Source organism: Magallana gigas, chromosome 10 (genome assembly GCF_963853765.1).
Source record: "Magallana gigas chromosome 10, xbMagGiga1.1, whole genome shotgun sequence".
Classification (NCBI taxonomy): domain Eukaryota; kingdom Metazoa; phylum Mollusca; class Bivalvia; order Ostreida; family Ostreidae; genus Magallana; species Magallana gigas.
This window is the reverse complement of record NC_088862.1, coordinates 30,653,291-30,670,359: the sequence shown is the minus strand read 5'-3', so window position 1 is coordinate 30,670,359 and position 17,069 is coordinate 30,653,291. Positions and strand designations below refer to the sequence as shown.

Below are 17,069 nucleotides of genomic sequence, written 5' to 3'. Positions count from 1 at the left end.
ATGTAAATATAAACAATGAAATGCTTTTTTAGTGATTCATCTAGGCTATGAGAGTAGCGATCACAGCAGAAAAAAATTATATAACCCGTTATCACGGTTTTTTCTTCATTGCTAACTACTTAAAAAAATACCAGCATGAATCACAAAAAACAAACATTTTATTGTTTAAATATTCCAAGTCGATTATATATATATATATATATATATATATATATATATATATATATATATATATATATATATATATATATATGTGTGTGTGTGATCTTCAAGATAACAATAGCACTCTAGCCGATATTCCAAAGTGAGAGAGAGAGAGAGAGAAAGAAAGCGCGCGCTTGTGTGTGTGTGTGTGTGTGTGTGTTACCAATCGGTGCCAACAGTGCATGAGCGGCATGGCCCCGCCTGGCGAGATTCTTTTGTCTGACTGCTTCCTTTATTCTGTCCACCTCATGTTGGTATCTGTCATGTTTAAAAGAAAATAACATGAATTATTAAACGTTTCTTTTCTCTATCAGCAATTCTTGTCTGTTGGAATACAATAATATTATGTTCATACCGTAATTCTTACAACCCAAAGTCTCTAGATGGGTGCCCTGTTACAACTGTTAGATGAAAGGAAGAATATTGAAAACACTACCACTGTGTTATCCAGGCTAATATCCACAGTTCCCTACCTCTTCCTGTCTCTCATGGCGCCCTCCTTTCAACCACAATGCCGTTTAAATTTCCCTATTACCCACAATTCCTTACCTTTTTCTGTCTCTCACGGCTCAATCCTTTTTCTCACAATACTGTTTTATTTCCCCGATAACCCACAATACCTTACCTCTTTCTTTCTCTCATCAAGGTTCAATCCTTTTACCAACAATACTGTTTCAGTCTCCCTATTACCCACAATTCCTTACCTTTTTCTGTCTCTCACGGCTCAATCCTTTTTCTCACAATACTGTTTTATTTTCCCTATTACCCACAATTTCTTACCTCTTTCTGGCTCTCATCAAGACTCAATCCTTTTGTACCAACAATGCTGTTTTATTTTCCCTATTACCCACGATTCCCTACATGTACCTCTTATCCTCTCACGGCTCTCTCCTTTTACCCACAGCGCTGTTTCATTCACCCTATTAACCACAATTCCTTACCGCTCCCTGTCTCTCATGGCACCCTCCTTGGCCTCCTTTAGCGCGATCTCCAGGGATTTCGTTCTCTCCATTGTGGCTCGCAGTCTGTCCTCCATCGCCTCGCCATCTATGAGATTGATCAACCCAATATATTTCCGTAGTGAGTCAGTAACTAACCTTATTAGTGTTTTGTTTTCCCGAGGACTATCAAGCGACATATTCATTCACAAATAGCGGTGATCTACGCAAAGCCATGTACAAGATGCCTTTCTTCTTGTCCAATTAAACTCATTTAAACTCTTCAAAATTATCAATACCACCTTTCAAATACGCTTAAAAAATCTTTGCTTCACCCATATTACTTACAATGTTTTGTTGCTATTCAATTTTAAACCTCTGCAGAGATTTGAGCAAATTTAGACGCTGCCATTTTGTTCTGCTCCAGACACAACAATGTGACGTCAATATTCAAAAGGGCAACTACTCTAATTTAAAAATAATTCCAAAGGGCCACTACTCTAAATATTTTAATGACTTACTGAACACGATTTCTGTGTTAAATAATATGAAATATCGAGATGAGTAGGTGAGGCGGCGGCCAATGACGGCCATATTGCCTAATATTAATCCTCACAGAACCTACATAGAGATATATGAGGCAATCACGTGCCATGTTTAATCCAATGAAAATCTGACATTTCAGTCTGAGGGAAAACAAATATATATATATATATATATATATATATATATATATATATATATATATATATATATATGTGTGATCTTCAAGATAACAATAGCACTCTAGCCGATATTCCAAAGTGAGAGAGAGAGAAAGAAAGAAAGCGCGCGCTTGTGTGTGTGTGTTACCAATCGGTGCCAACAGTGCATGAGCGGCATGGCCCCGTCTGGCGAGATTCTTTTGTCTGACTGCTTCCTTTATTCTGTCCACCTCATGTTGGTATCTGTCATGTTTAAAAGAAAATAACATGAATTATTAAACGTTTCTTTTCTCTATCAGCAATTCTTGTCTGTTGGAATACAATTATGTTCATACCGTAATTCTTACAACCCAAAGTCTCTAGATGGGTGCCCTGTTACCAACTGTTAGATGAAAGGAAGAATATTGAAAACACTACCACTGGGTTATCCAGGCTAATATCCACAGTTCCCTACCTCTTCCTGTCTCTCATTGCACCCTCCTTTCAACCACAATGCTATTTAATTTTCCCTATTACCCACAATTCCTTACCTTTTTCTGTCTCTCACGGCTCAATCCTTTTTCTCACAATACTGTTTTATTTCCCCGATAACCCACAATACCTTACCTCTTTCTTTGTCTCATCAAGGCTCAATCCTTTTACCAACAATGCTGTTTTATTTTCCCTATTACCCACGATTCCCTACATGTACCTCTTATCCTCTCACGGCTCTCTCCTTTTACCCACAGCACTGTTTCATTCACCCTATTAACCACAATTCCTTACCGCTCCCTGTCTCTCATGGCACCCTCCTTGGCCTCCTTTAGCGCGGTCTCCAGGGATTTCGTTCTCTCCATTGTGGCTCGCAGTCTGTCCTCCATCGCCTCGCCATCTATGAGATTGATCAACCCAATATATTTCCGTAGTGAGTCAGTAACTAACCTTATTAGTGTTTTGTTTTCCCGAGGACTATCAAGCGACATATTCATTCACAAATAGCGGTGATCTACGCAAAGCCATGTACAAGATGCCTTTCTTCTTGTCCAATTAAACTCATTTAAACTCTTCAAAATTATCAATACCACCTTTCAAATACGCTTTAAAAATCTTTGCTTCACCCATATTACTGTGATAGTTTGACTTAGTTTTATTTTTAGTATTAGTTACCGGTATTCATTCATTTTTTTCCATCTTTCACTCTTTGCGCTGCACTAATACTAACAAGTGTGTGTAAACTTAAACACCCCTATTATAAATAATGGTATAGTCCGTTGAGGTTATTTATTTCAGTGGTTTGGATTATTCCATTTGAAGATAGGTATTTTTATATTTACGGTTTGTGATTGGTCAGTATTGGTCACTACTGATAGAGTTTGGCGGGAGATATTCTTTTGTATTCTGGTTCTGTAATTCTTTAATTGCAACCAAGACTTCTAGCCAGACAGGTGTGTTTCAGACTGAGACAAAGCATACAGACTCAGACCTGTAAGTTATTCTTTTAAAACATAATTCTTTAAATGAATACAATTCTAAACTAGATTAAAATAAATAAATAAAGTTAATATATAAGTATGAGTGTGTAGAGTGAACGTTTTGAATACAGTGCAATGTAAATATCAGTGAGCAGTATATGTCTTATATATTTAATTGCATAGTAGACAAGATCTTATATATATTGTATAAATTATAAATAGGTCAAGTCATATAATGAGCCTGATCCGCTGATTGATACTACGTATATGCAGTGTCGTGCACCTAGTTCCATAAATTGGTAACTATCTGTTGAAATTCATTATTGTAAATAGTTTTCATATAATCTATATATTAGAGTGATGTTTCTAAGAGTTGGAAATATTATTTAACATAAAATTCAGATTTATCGTGTATTGCGATTAAATGTAAAGCGATATAATTGACCTATAAGTAAATGTATGTTATACATGTTTGTGATGTCTATAATGTTTGTGTTGTTATAGTGGTGTGCTTATATGTTTTATGTATTGTTTTAGGGTGAAACGATTAATGCGACGTAACGCTCAGAATATATAATATAGAACCCTACAATCGTCTTGGTGTTTTGTTTTATTCGTCCAAGAACGGTTACATTACTTACAATGTTTTGTTGCTATTCAATTTTAAACCTCTGCAGAGATTTGAGCAAATTTAGACGCTGCCATTTTGTTCTGCTCCAGACACAACAATGTGACGTCAATATTCAAAAGGGCAACTACTCTAATTTAAAAATAATTCCAAAGGGCCACTACTCTAAATATTTTAATGACTTACTGAACACGATTTCTGTGTTAAATAATATGAAATATCGAGATGAGTAGGTGAGGCGGCGGCCAATGACGGCCATATTGCCTAATATTAATCCTCACAGAACCTACATAGAGATATATGAGGCAATCACGTGCCATGTTTAATCCAATGAAAATCTGACATTTCAGTCTGAGGGAAAACAAAAATATATATATATATATATATATATATATATATATATATATATATATATATATATATATGATCTTCAAGATAACAATAGCACTCTAGCCGATATTCCAAAGTGAGAGAAAAAGAAAGAAAAAAAGCGCGCGCTTGTGTGTGTGTGTTACCAATCGGTGCCGACAGTGCATGAGCGGCATGGCCCCGCCTGGCGAGATTCTTTTGTCTGATTGCTTCCTTTATTCTGTCCACCTCATGTTGGTATCTGTCATGTTTAAAAGAAAATAACATGAATTATTAAACGTTTCTTTTCTCTATCAGCAATTCTTGTCTGTTGGAATACAATTATGTTCATACCGTAATTCTTACAACCCAAAGTCTCTAGATGGGTGCCCTGTTACCAACTGTTAGATGAAAGGAAGAATATTGAAAACACTACCACTGTGTTATTCAGGCTAATATCCACAGTTCCCTACCTCTTCCTGTCTCTCATTGCACCCTCCTTTCAACCACAATGCTGTTTAATTTTCCCTATTACCCACAATTCCTTACCTTTTTCTGAATCTCGCGGCTCAATCCCTTTTCTCACAATACTGTTTTATTTCCCCGATAACCCCCAATTCCTTTCCTCTTTCTTTGTCTCATCAAGGCTCAATCCTTTTACCAACAATGCTGTTTTATTTTCCCTATTACCCACGATTTCCTACATGTACCTCTCACGGCTCTCCCAACAATTTATTTTTATCCACAATACTGTTTCATTCTCCCTATTACCCACAATTCCTTACCTTTTTCTGTCTCTCACGGCTCAATCCTTTTTCTCACAATACTGTTTCATTCTCCCTATTACCCACAATTCCTTACCTTTTTCTGTCTCTCACGGCTCAATCCTTTTTCTCACAATACTGTTTCATTCTCCCTATTACCCACAATTCCTTACCTTTTTCTGTCTCTCACGGCTCAATCCTTTTTCTCACAATACTGTTTCATTCTCCCTATTACCCACAATTTCTTACCTTTTTCTGTCTCTCATCAAGGCTCAGTCCTTTTGTACCAACAATGCTGTTTTATTTTCCCTATTACCCTCGATTCCCTACATGTACCTCTTATCCTCTCGCGGCTCTCTCCTTTTACCCACAGCGCTGTTTCATTCACCCTATTAACCACAATTCCTTACCGCTCCCTGTCTCTCATGGCACCCTCCTTGGCCTCCTTTAGCGCGGTCTCCAGGGATTTCGTTCTCTCCATTGTGGCTCGCAGTCTGCCCTCCTTCTTAAAAAGTTCATACTGCAGGTCTGTGTTATCCCACACAAGCTGATTCAGAATGAAAAAAAAATGTTTCATTGCTTCATCACATACAAGTGATGCGTTGTGTTTCTTTTCGTTTTTTTAGTTCATCTGATTTATCATCTGAGTTTTTTACCTTTTCAATATTCAGTTTTTGCACATTTATTATTATATTAAATTCGTAGCTTTCAGTCCAAAAGTGATTGTGGCAAGATCTCAGGTGGGGGAGGGGGAGATATACCCATAATTTATGTGGTTTTTTTGGCTCTCTGGGCTACGTGAAGACTCTAGTATGAAGCTTGATGAAGTGCATATATGACATTCAATGAGTTTGTGCTATGATACTCAAGTAACCGTAAAGACATATGAACCTCTTGGTTTTTTTTCTTGCAAATTGCGAACAATCCTGTGATCTTTTCACCATCAAATAAGGTCTAGATTTTATTTAAATTTGTTCGAGGGTTGTTTGATATAAAACGTGTATTGTACGATATATCTCAAATAGTGAAATCTTTCAAAGTAATCTCCGTGGTATTAAATACGTAATTTCAATCTCTGAATTCATTTGGGAATTGCGTAATGGTACGCTGATTTCGGTAGAACTCGGAGACATCTGACTGAAGGCTGAGCTGAGGGCTTCTCGGGACTTGTAACGACGACCAAATGAGAACTTTGTAAGTTTTGGAAAAAGGAAAAAGTCGCATAGGCTTGATCTGGAGAGTAAAGGGGGGGGGGGGGGTGGCAAGACAATAAACTTCTGCTATTTCAAAAATTGCTTCACAAGCTCAGATGCATGTGATGGAGCATTATCATAAAGTAAACAAACACGCCGACGTAACATGTCGTTTATAATTATATACTAGTAGTAGGTATTGAGCTTTTTTGTATAACATCTCAGTAATCGACTTGTATCAATACTCCCTTCGACAGCAGAATTTATGTTTGTTTCTTTGCAACTACAAGACTTCTACCTTGTTAAGTTGGCCATGTATTGTTTCTAATTTCTCTTACTTGTTCGAATATTAAGTGAACTCATGTTTCATCACCACTAACAATATTTGCAAATTGTCTTTGATTGAATTTGGCCTTTCATACTTTCAGAATACGCTTCAAATTGGCATGTACCCGCGATAGTAATATGCCAAAGCTTTAGAAGTATCACGAATTGTGTATCTGTCATCACTTTCAATTATTTTCATGACCTTTGAAACATTTGACTTGCCTGTTGCAGTAACAGGTCACCCATATTTTGCTACATCTTCGTCGGACTCTGTGCGAGTCATTAATATCTTTTTTCACGAATTGTCTCATAAAATACCTTATTAGACCCATAAACTTCCTCCAATTCATAAACGGAGCTCTAATTTCTTCAAAATTCCCTAACCAATTTCCAAATCATTTTTACAACAGTGGTCGAAGACAACGACTGGCTCTACTGAAATGACTCTAACTTTATATATATAGCTATAGAATCGTGCAAATACCATGCAAATACCATGTGACAGGTATTGTATAAAGCTATTCAAGAGTGTCACTATCCTCGAAATCTTGCAAAGCGTTATTGTACTGTGATACAATTTACATTTAATACCGAAATATCGGTGTTGCTTGTTCCTGGGTATTTACTAGTGTTGTTTTTTATTTAGCATTAATTAATTGTACAAGGAGTTACTTGTGTATAAATTTAGAATAATTAACTCACCTGTTTGTGGACTTTGGTCAGCTGTTCCAGGTTGCTCTCTAGGAATGATATCTTCTGTTTCTGTGCAATGCTTCCTCCTGTGTCATCATCATCCTCATCCTCTTTCTTATTGGCTGACTGTTGTAAACAAATTAAAACAAATCATCTTATTGGCTGACTGTTGTAAACAAATTAAAACAGATCATCTTATTGGCTGACTGTTGTAAACAAACAAAACGAATCATTTCATTTGGTGTCAGTTGTAAATATTAAAACAAATAATTTTTGACTGACTGTAGAAAAGCTTGAAGAAATTTAAAATGCTCAAAAACATTTAAACATGTTACAAATATATTTTTTAAAAAGACAATAACGATTGAAATGTATTTGTTAAAGTCTTAAAAGTGCAGATTTTTGGACCTAAGTTAAAATTCAGATGTAAGCCAGTTACCATTAAATTCTTGACATCAGCTCACCTTTCTAACACGGTTCTGTAAGTCTTCTACAAACAGATTCCTTAAGCTGTGAAGGGTCTGCAGCTCTTTGGCCTGAGAATGATAAAATGAATATAAGAATGAATTACTCTTAATATTGTTTTGCCTACTCCAAACACAGTTACAGCTTACCTTATTTTATTTATAACGTTTGTATTGTACAGGTACTAACCACTGTCTCCTCTAGCCACTTTAGATAATGTTTGGCCTGCTCTATATACATTTACTGCTATGTACTTATTTTATGTCAAAGTAACATAATACCGGTATTTAAACTGCCAGCTTTGTTGTGTCTGAAATGGCTCAGTGGATAGAGTCCCTGACATAAGCTAACCTTATATACCTTGGGTTTTTATGATATGGGTTCGATACCGCAAACATTTCTGGCAATATTTCTTTTCTTATCTTTTGTTAAATATATTAATAGTTAGAATTTGTGCTTTTGCAAACTTGTATTATAATATATTTGAATAGATTCAATTGGGAAAAAAAATAAATTCAAAATTGTATTCACTACTAAATCGAATCGGCATTTGCGCCATCTTATTCCCCCATCTTCTTTGTTTTCACCACTCTGGATCGACAAAATCCCAAAATAGGCATTCAATGCACACACACACACACACACACACATACACACACACACACACACACACATTGTCTGTATTATATGTATGTAGTTAATTACCACATTTCCCTCTAGCCCCTTTAGATCCTGTTTAGCTAATTGCTCGCCGTAATTTATCTGCAGGGACGGCTCCTGTACTGGCTGTAGATTCTTTGATATTTCTGTTTCCTCGGTCTTTAGTTTGTCAAAATCAGCCTGTAGTTTCTTTAATTTTTCTGTCTCTTCAGTCTTTAGTTTGTCATAATCAGTTTGTAGTTTCTTTAAATTCTTTGATTTTTCTGTCTCCTCGGTCTTTAGCTCGTCAAAATCAGCCTGTAGTTTCTTTAATTTCTTCGTCTCTTCAGTCTTTAGTTCGTCATAACCAGTTTGTAGTTTCTTTAATGTCTTTGATTTTTCTGTCTCCTCAGTCTTTAGATTTTCATAATCAGTATGTAGTTTCTTTAATTTATTTGATTTTTCTATCTCCTCGGTCTTAAGTTTGTCAAAATCAGCCTGTAGTTTCTTTAATTTCTCTGTCTCTTCAGTCTTTAGTTCGTCATAACCAGTTTGTAGTTTCTTTAATGTCTTTGATTTTTCTGTCTCCTCAGTCTTTAGTTTTTCATAATCAGTATGTAGTTTCTTTAATTTATTTGATTTTTCTGTTTCTTCGGTCTTTAGTTTGTCAAAATCAGCCTGTAGTTTCTTTAATTTCTCTGTCTCTTCAGTCTTTAGTTCGTCATAACCAGTTTGTAGTTTCTTTAATGTCTTTGATTTTTCTGTCTCCTCAGTCTTTAGATTTTCATAATCAGTATGTAGTTTCTTCAATTTCTTTGATTTGTCTGTCTCCTCGGTCTTCATTTCGTCATAAGCAGCCTGTAGTTTCTTTAGGGCAAACCTTAACCCTTGGTTTGTTCTGTAAAATATATGAATGATCAAATATTTAACCGCGCTTTTTATCGAACACTAGCATCAAAAGACATTTATTAAAATACATTTTGAACACTTATTAGCTGGCAGTCCTTTTAAAAAATATATAACTGAGGTGAATTGCTTCTAATTCATACATTTATTGATTTGAAAAATTCAACACGGGTGCTGAGGATTTGTAATTCCTAATTCCCTTTTACCAGTCATATAACCACCCATATGATTATGCCAATTTAGAAATATTAACATTTCCATAAAAGCATATGAAATAAATATAAAGACAAGTTTTTTACGAGAGGCTGATGATTTTACTATCGAAATAACTTACTTAGAAATTGCTTATTGATTGAAAATTAAAATTGTACGACTATTACTGGTAAATTTTTTAATTAATTAAATAAAATGCTTATTTTGTTAAACGTAATATCTTTAAAATCAACCAAATTCAAATTTAAATTTTCCAATTTCATCAGATACCTTTAATCCTTCAATTTTATTCAAGGGTGTCAATGTTCATTGATAAAGTGAAAATCACCGTTTCAAGGATACGTAAATTCGAGGCCAATGACCCTATCAATACACAATTATAATAGACTTGCACTTCAATGCACATTTAAGGTGGTTCACTACACCGTAAAATATTTTCTTAAATCAGCAGAAAATTACTTGACTATGATAGATATCATAGTGGATAAGGAGTATTTAAGTCTAGTAGGCAAAAAAAATGTGCAATTTTGGATGAAAAATTACATTTTCAAAAATTGCCTCAGTTAACATGAACAAAAGTTCCACGCGGATTCGAGCTCATGATCTGCGGTTCAGAAGCCCAATACTTTAACCACTGAGCTACGACGTTATACAACCCAATCGAACGATATAAACAGTTAACAAAACATTTCAATCGCCATCTTGTGACGTAGTGTCCTAAAAAGTATAAGTGTAGGTGTAGTGAGATACCTTAATTTCAAGGATCAACTTAACAATGAAATCCACGAAAATCGGTACATATATTCAACCAACATTGATGACACCACAGTACCTTAAATCCTTGAGTTCTTCTTTTTTTCTAGTCATGGTTTTAGAGTCCTCGTACATATATCTATGAATTAAGTTATCTTCATTTTCTTGGACCCCTCTAGGTCTCCTGATATATTTATCTTCTGGCTTGATTGAGTCTAACAAATATTAAAAATAAAATAAAAATATTTCAAATTTCATATGGCTTTAATATCCGCAAATTAATTTAAAAATACGTCAATAGGGTTTTGTAATTGAACTCTGCATCTAAATACTGTATAGCTATTACCCTTGAAATTTGAATAAAATTGGTTTGGTCAGTTGTTTTTAACACTATGTAGAATTTAAAAAAAAATTGGGGGTCAATGATTTTACCTGTTTGTACTCCCACCAGATCAATCACTTCAACCTCAGGCTCTTTTTTTTCTAAACGAATAACTAGAGTAATTGTTTTAAAAGTATATTTTAAAAAAATCTTTATTTATAAGATATATTATACAATACATAATGGATTTCATGGTAGGTCGATATGTGGTTATATGGACCCATGTCAAGTGATATCTTCGGTCGATATCATTTTCTGTGTCTTCGGTCGATATCACTTTACATTGGTCCATATAACCACATATCGACCAACAATGAAGTCCATAATAGTTATATAATTACTCTAACTGATTGGAAAAACTTTTATGTTATGAAATAATTAGTCAGGAAATGTTACACATTCACATCTTCTAATATATGTAGAAAACAAATAATGAATTTCAACATTTAACATATTGTCAGTAGCATTCTATAAGTTAACATGAAACGGATGTAAAGTATCACAGATTTACGATAATTATGTTAAACATATGTTAACTAAAAATATAACAGTCAACATTAACATGTAGAACTCAATATTGCACAAAACATTCTAAATTGTTAAATATAAGAAGGATTAAACACATCACCAAGCAATAGCTTCAGCAAGTTTCAAATATGAATGTTTTGGAATAAAGAGTAAAACAAAGTTCAACACTGTTCTAAATGTACCCTTCCATTCTGCATGAAATTTCGATCAGTTAATTGTTGTAAGTAATGCTGTGGTTGATGGTGAGATAGGAGCAATGATAAAGATTAGGCAGTGGAAGAAGAGGCTGCATAATGGCGACAGAAGGAAGAGACAAGGTGTGATAAACGTTGTCCAGATTGAACTTGAGACGTTAGAACCATTTTAACAAGAACTTGGACTTTCATTAGGGCGTAGCTTTCTATTTCTTGCGTCAAAACAAGTTTAAAATGACGCGGTTTCTAGCGAAATATGCACCGATTGCATAGTCTTTCCTCAAAAGCCAGACAACTCTTGTTGATTTCAAAACGTCATGGCTGAGTGGCCAGGAATAAAATAGACAGACCAACGTCACAGTTTAGCACAACTACCCAAAGTCCAAGCTGTTGTTAAAATGGTTCTAACTTCCTAGACACTTTATTCACTGCTATTGATGTTACCAATGATGTTGCGAAGATCAACATCTTCGTCAGCATTTATGGTAGAGGCACTAGGGCTTTTAACAGGTATCTCTGCACATGATTTCTCAATGAAGAGAGAAGACATTCTCTTTGTTTGTCTTCATATGTGACCCTTGAGTATGTTTTCAGTGAGTTCTCATGTTTATGACCTGTTTATTTTGTTGAACGTTTGGTGGGAAAAACTTTCTGAAAAAAAAAACTTACCGTTGTTGGCCTCGAAACCTGGTCTTAATCAGATTCAATAAAACTTTTAATAATCATACATCAAAAGGCGAAATAGACGTAAATACAAAGTATTTGCAGATCTCACGATCGTGTTCTTTAAAAGAAGAAGATAAAACTTGGAGAGACTTTCAAACAGGAATATGTTTTGATGAAAGAAAATTGAAAGTATATTAAACTCAGGTACGCGGCTACTTATAACCAGATTTATTAATAGTATAGTATAGAAATAAGAGGAAAAAAATTAGTTATTCAATCCCTGTTTGGGAAACACGCAAATGACTCGATCCACCGTCTCTCTAAGGAATTAACTCTCCCTTTAATTGTTAATGAAACGGCCAGGAAAGGTAACTGAATGACAGATCTCTGCTTTCAGTCCCATTTCATTTGACTGTATGACAGGGTTTCAGTGTTTATAGTGTTTTCAATTAGAAATCAAATACTTTTTATTGATGTATCTGGCTTATCAAATGTAAAATTAGTCACATACCTTTTAAGTAAATACAACACCGACACCTAGATGCACTGCTCTGCCCGTCCTTAGTTTTACTAAATATATCTGCCATATATAGAGGAAATCGACACGGGGAACTATTCATTGTATATGCAAGATGTTTCATCTCAGTGTTTCTTCGTCTTCTTCCAATATACCATCTTACATCTTCAGTATCATTATCCTCCATGTTGAAATTCAATGTTGCGTCGGCTTTGATACTTGAAACTGATAGGGAGGGGGATGGTGGACATTTCGTATTTCTGTCGTGGCTGTCCTCATTTTCACTTATATTGCGTTTCCTGTCAAAAGGCTTGAATCTTCGGGACCGCCATGATTTCATTCGACGAGATTGAGTCTCACTTAACCAATAGGTGTCTTTAGATGCCGTCTCTTCTGCCATCATACCGAACAGAACAAAAACCACTATTGGTTTTGACCCCTTTTTCCTGAAGAACAAGTCGAAAAATTAAAACAGCGATGTGTTTAGCGGATTAAATTAGTAATGTAATAATACAATGCGATTTAATGATTCTTATGTTTGCACTTGGTTCCTGTTATGTTCGATGTTTATATTTTTAAAAATAATTTCCAAAACGTATGGTGTCAAATGAATGCAGATAACTGATAATGTGTTAATTCTGAAGGTTAAGTTTTGTTTGGATTTTTCAAACTTTTTTCGTACTTTTTAAGCCAAAACTGAAAACTATTTCGTTCTTTTATTAATCATTTAGCAACTGAACCTCTTTCAAAGTAATTACATACATCTTTTGTCTCTACGTTAACCACCGAAGTGCGTCAAACAGCTAGCAAAAGTTGTTAATAGTGTTAATAGATTATCATACCCTTGACAGAGTTTATTTTCGCATTTGAAGCGACGACTGAAATACTAGTAACGCATGCAAATCGAATAATAAAATCAGGGTTATGTCCCTTTCAAGAACACACGTGTGCTTTTGGTTTAGGATAAACATTTTTCTTCTGTTCGTACTCATGTATTTTGAGACACCTTTTTTATAGATACCTTAATTCTGTCTATTTAGTCCACACATTCACTTTTCCATATGCAGTTATTTACACACACGTGTCCACATTAATTTTTTTCGGATCATTTTCTGCCTACTAGAGAATGTTTTGAAAAGTAGTTTCATTTTCGATTTTAAATACTTGGAATTGTAGTGAATTTTACCATCGGGCTCAGGATTAAATAAATCACCACAATATTTTAAAAATACATATTCATTGTTGTTATATGTACCTGTACCTTACCGAAGTTGGACGTCTTATTTTTCCGTCAGACTTTAGAGGTTTGTAACAACTCGTAACTCATATTTGTGAGTTTCATTAAGAAATATATACTCTCACAACAGATTTCGTAGTTACAGGCTAGAGAATTTTTTGAAAAGTAGTTTCATTTTCGATTTAAAAATACTTGGAATCCATAGCATCATAGGATAGGCTTTAGGTTATACAGTTGATCTTCACTAAAATGTGTAGACAAATATATTTATAAAAGTTACAGAAAACACGTGTGTTTGTGTTGAATTAAGTGGGCGTGATCATACATGTATATCGATTGGCTGTTTAAGGATGTTTACAGGTGAATAGGGTGATTTAATCCTTGCTACGCATAACTTGTACACGTATAAGTAGAATTTGTTTTTTTATTATTCGAAGTTCGATGCCACTTTGCAACAGACTATCCCCATCCACCCCTCCCAAATCATAACATTAAATTTTTGTCAGTTTTGTTTTTACATGATTTTGTCTTCTTTAATACAGTGAGGTTGCCTTTAACGAATCGTCTCCGTTAACGAATCACTTTCAGATAAACAATTCTGTATTTTTCTATTAAAGGTTCAATACTTAAATTAACATATCCTGTCATGTAGCGTTATTCTTGTTTTAATAATTTATCATGAAATTATTAAATTTTATCTCGTTTTATGTCGTAATTTCTAAACAAACATTAACAAGCTTTTTGAAGACGCAGACAAAAAGCCTGCGTGCAGCTGACTACTTTCACTTTTCGGTTGAGCTCTGATGTGAACGGCTCATTGTATGTAAGCATATTTGGTACCGATGCTTAATAAAATTATCTGTCTACAAGCACTAAAAGCGTCAAACATTTTCTTAATCAGAGAATAATTATATTAGCTATAATGTTTTGGGTAGTCAGGGTTCCAATATCGAATCACCGAGATGCGGGGATCGATCATATTTGTTAAGTGTCGTTGCGCCGCATTAAAAATTTATGATGTAGTACATATATGTTATAAAAACCCAACCTGATACAATCAATGTCGACACATAATTTCAATGCAAATAACTCAAATCTGTTGCGACACAAACTTCATCATTCTCTGAGTTTTATGAACTGAATAACGTCACTTGTCTATGCAATTTTGGGCAAACCCTCGTACCTCGTACATGTCGTTTTTCGTTTTTTTCTCGATCCATTTACATGACATTGTATATTTCTTTGTAATTTCATGAAAAGATGTTCATATACACGTATCTCATAAAATTAAATATATTGATGACTTACAATGACTAAAAACTATGATCAACGTTTACAAATCATGCAGTCATTTTTTTTACCGTTGAATTCATTGTTATTTTTTCACGAATTGTCGGTTTCAATAGAATGAACACTTAACTCAAAATGAAAAAAAAATATTAGCCTTTCCATTTTTCTTATTCATGCTTTAAAGCATATTAAAACTTTAAAAAAAATTTTGACACTGTCCCTAACAAAAAATAATCAGCTGTATATCACGTGATTCGGTAATGGAGAAAATGATCCGCTAAAGGAGAAAACATCGTTCATCAAAATACAGCGATAATTTTAAAACAATGTTGTATTATGAATTTTACTCGGGCTTGGTTACATACTATCAACGCGAATTTACTTAGTGATTCGTTAAAGGCGACCTCACTGTAGAATGAAAATGCTTCTACATGAGAGTAAAGTGACTTGAGAGCCATGTACATTGTACTATATACTTGTATATACATTATTAAAGTCTGATGCATTCGCACTTGCGAGCTCATCTTATAAAGCATGTGTTTGCGTTTTATTTTATAAATAATTTATGTTCGGTTGAACTGGTGAATAAGAACATAGATATCATTACCCGACAGTGTACTGAAAAAACGAAAAAAATGTTAAGCTGGACTACAATACGCAGTATTTCACTAATTTGTATAATGAATATATTATTTCCCACGTAAATTTGTAATTTAACAAGTACCCCAATCTTCTACATAATTGCTTCGGTCTGATTCCTAAATGACTCTCCAGATACCAGTAGAGCTGATGGAACTCTGCTTCCTACCCTCGCATTTTCTGTTCCTCGCCTGTCTTCTTTCTTCCTTGACTTCTTGGTATTTTTAACCTTTCAGGTTTTCATGTAACTCACTTTCTTTGAGCTACACAGCAACTCTGCTTCATCTAATAGCTACCCCGACTTATATATATACAATAATTATTGAAATAGTTCATTTCAAAACGATAACAGTATATTTCATTTTCATGGGTGTGCAGTAGTTTCCTTTAAATTTGCATGGAGATACATTTGTTTCGTTGAATCTGGAGCTATTCAGTAAACTGACTCAATTTACGTCAATTGTTGCTGAAATATTAATTATTACCCAGTTGAACAAAGTTACCAATTGGCCTCTGGTTGGATTGTAGGGAGTACTTAGTTATTATTTTTTAATTGACACTGCCAAAATAAACCACTCTGGGAATGTCCTTGTTTTGTGAAAAGAATGTTTTATTATGATGATATCATTATGTTGCATATTACTTTTATGATAATCACAAGAGTAATTCCAATTTTTGAGAGAAATATTTATTTTTTCTACTTCATTCTGTATTTTCCCCTTTTCCAATTTCACTTTCATGTTAATTGACTAGGGACAATAATTTAAACCGGTATGTTATCAGGTTTTTTTCCTTTAAGATAATGATATATTATTATTATTACTTAACGCGGGGATAATGTAATGCTTTTTATAAAGAGATAGAGAGAGAGGGGATATTAATTAAATGATATGTTTCAAGATTATTAGATAATTTTCAACTGTCCCACATAAGCTCATGAACATATGAACATATTTTCTTCTTAATGTTATAAATGATTAAGAGAGAATGCATTTATTTTCTCGTTCAATCCCTTTATAAAAAGTATAGATATCGGTGAATGCAGTGATCCAGTGAGAGATTCATTTTGAGATAGGAGCTGAATATATATATATATATATATATATATATATATATATATATATATATCTATCTATCTATCTGAACGACGTCGTCTGAAATTCTAATTATAAAGATGCAAAAAGTAACAATGTCATAAAAAGATTACTTTATTTTTACCCGGTTAACAAACTGAACGTATTACTATATTGCGCAGTATTCAAAGTAGAAGGAACTAATTAGACTAATGTTTTGCATTTATTCTGATGGCTTTTATTTCAATGGGGATTGCTTCTGATGTAAGATTTGGCAATTTTTTTCAATTAAATTTTCAATTTGGCCTAGTTTTATT

At 34.1% G+C, this 17,069-nt stretch overlaps 1 protein-coding gene and 1 long non-coding RNA gene across 7 annotated transcripts; one reads left to right on the top strand and one right to left on the bottom strand.

The window, feature by feature from the left end:
* Positions 1-265: 265 nt before the first annotated feature.
* LOC105342989 (kinesin heavy chain) lies at positions 266-13,960 on the bottom strand. 6 transcript variants are annotated; one of them, XM_066073145.1, is made up of 14 exons: positions 13,780-13,960; positions 12,508-12,959; positions 12,000-12,017; positions 10,659-10,709; positions 10,306-10,441; positions 8,421-9,252; positions 7,715-7,786; positions 7,260-7,376; positions 5,448-5,584; positions 4,441-4,535; positions 2,612-2,717; positions 1,995-2,089; positions 1,146-1,251; positions 266-462 (listed from the first exon to the last, which is right to left on the bottom strand). In XM_066073145.1, exons 2-14 carry the CDS (start codon positions 12,914-12,916, stop codon positions 288-290), a joined length of 2,349 nt encoding a protein of 782 aa, XP_065929217.1. In that variant the 5' UTR covers positions 12,917-12,959; positions 13,780-13,960; the 3' UTR covers positions 266-287. The 6 variants fall into 6 exon arrangements, with proteins under 6 accessions (XP_065929217.1, XP_065929218.1, XP_065929219.1 ...); XM_066073146.1 differs by lacking the exon at positions 13,780-13,960 and adding an exon at positions 13,535-13,671; XM_066073147.1 differs by lacking the exon at positions 12,000-12,017 and having other exon boundaries at positions 13,780-13,959.
* On the top strand, positions 2,709-3,889 carry LOC117692495 (uncharacterized). Its single transcript, XR_010710053.1, has 2 exons — positions 2,709-3,310; positions 3,520-3,889. It is a non-coding gene; the product is annotated as an uncharacterized lncRNA (long non-coding RNA).
* Positions 13,961-17,069: the final 3,109 nt, after the last annotated feature.

Coding starts and splice junctions, on each gene's coding strand:
- LOC105342989 (XM_066073145.1), bottom strand. CDS start 12,916: ATGATGGCAGAAGAGACGGCATCTAAAGACACCTATTGGTTAAGTGAG. Junction 10,442..10,658: donor TCTGGTGGGAGTACAAACAG/GTAAAATCATTG, acceptor AATATTTGTTAG/ACTCAATCAAGCCAGAAGAT. Junction 4,536..5,447: donor GCCATGAGAGACAGGGAGCG/GTAAGGAATTGT, acceptor TAAACATGACAG/ATACCAACATGAGGTGGACA.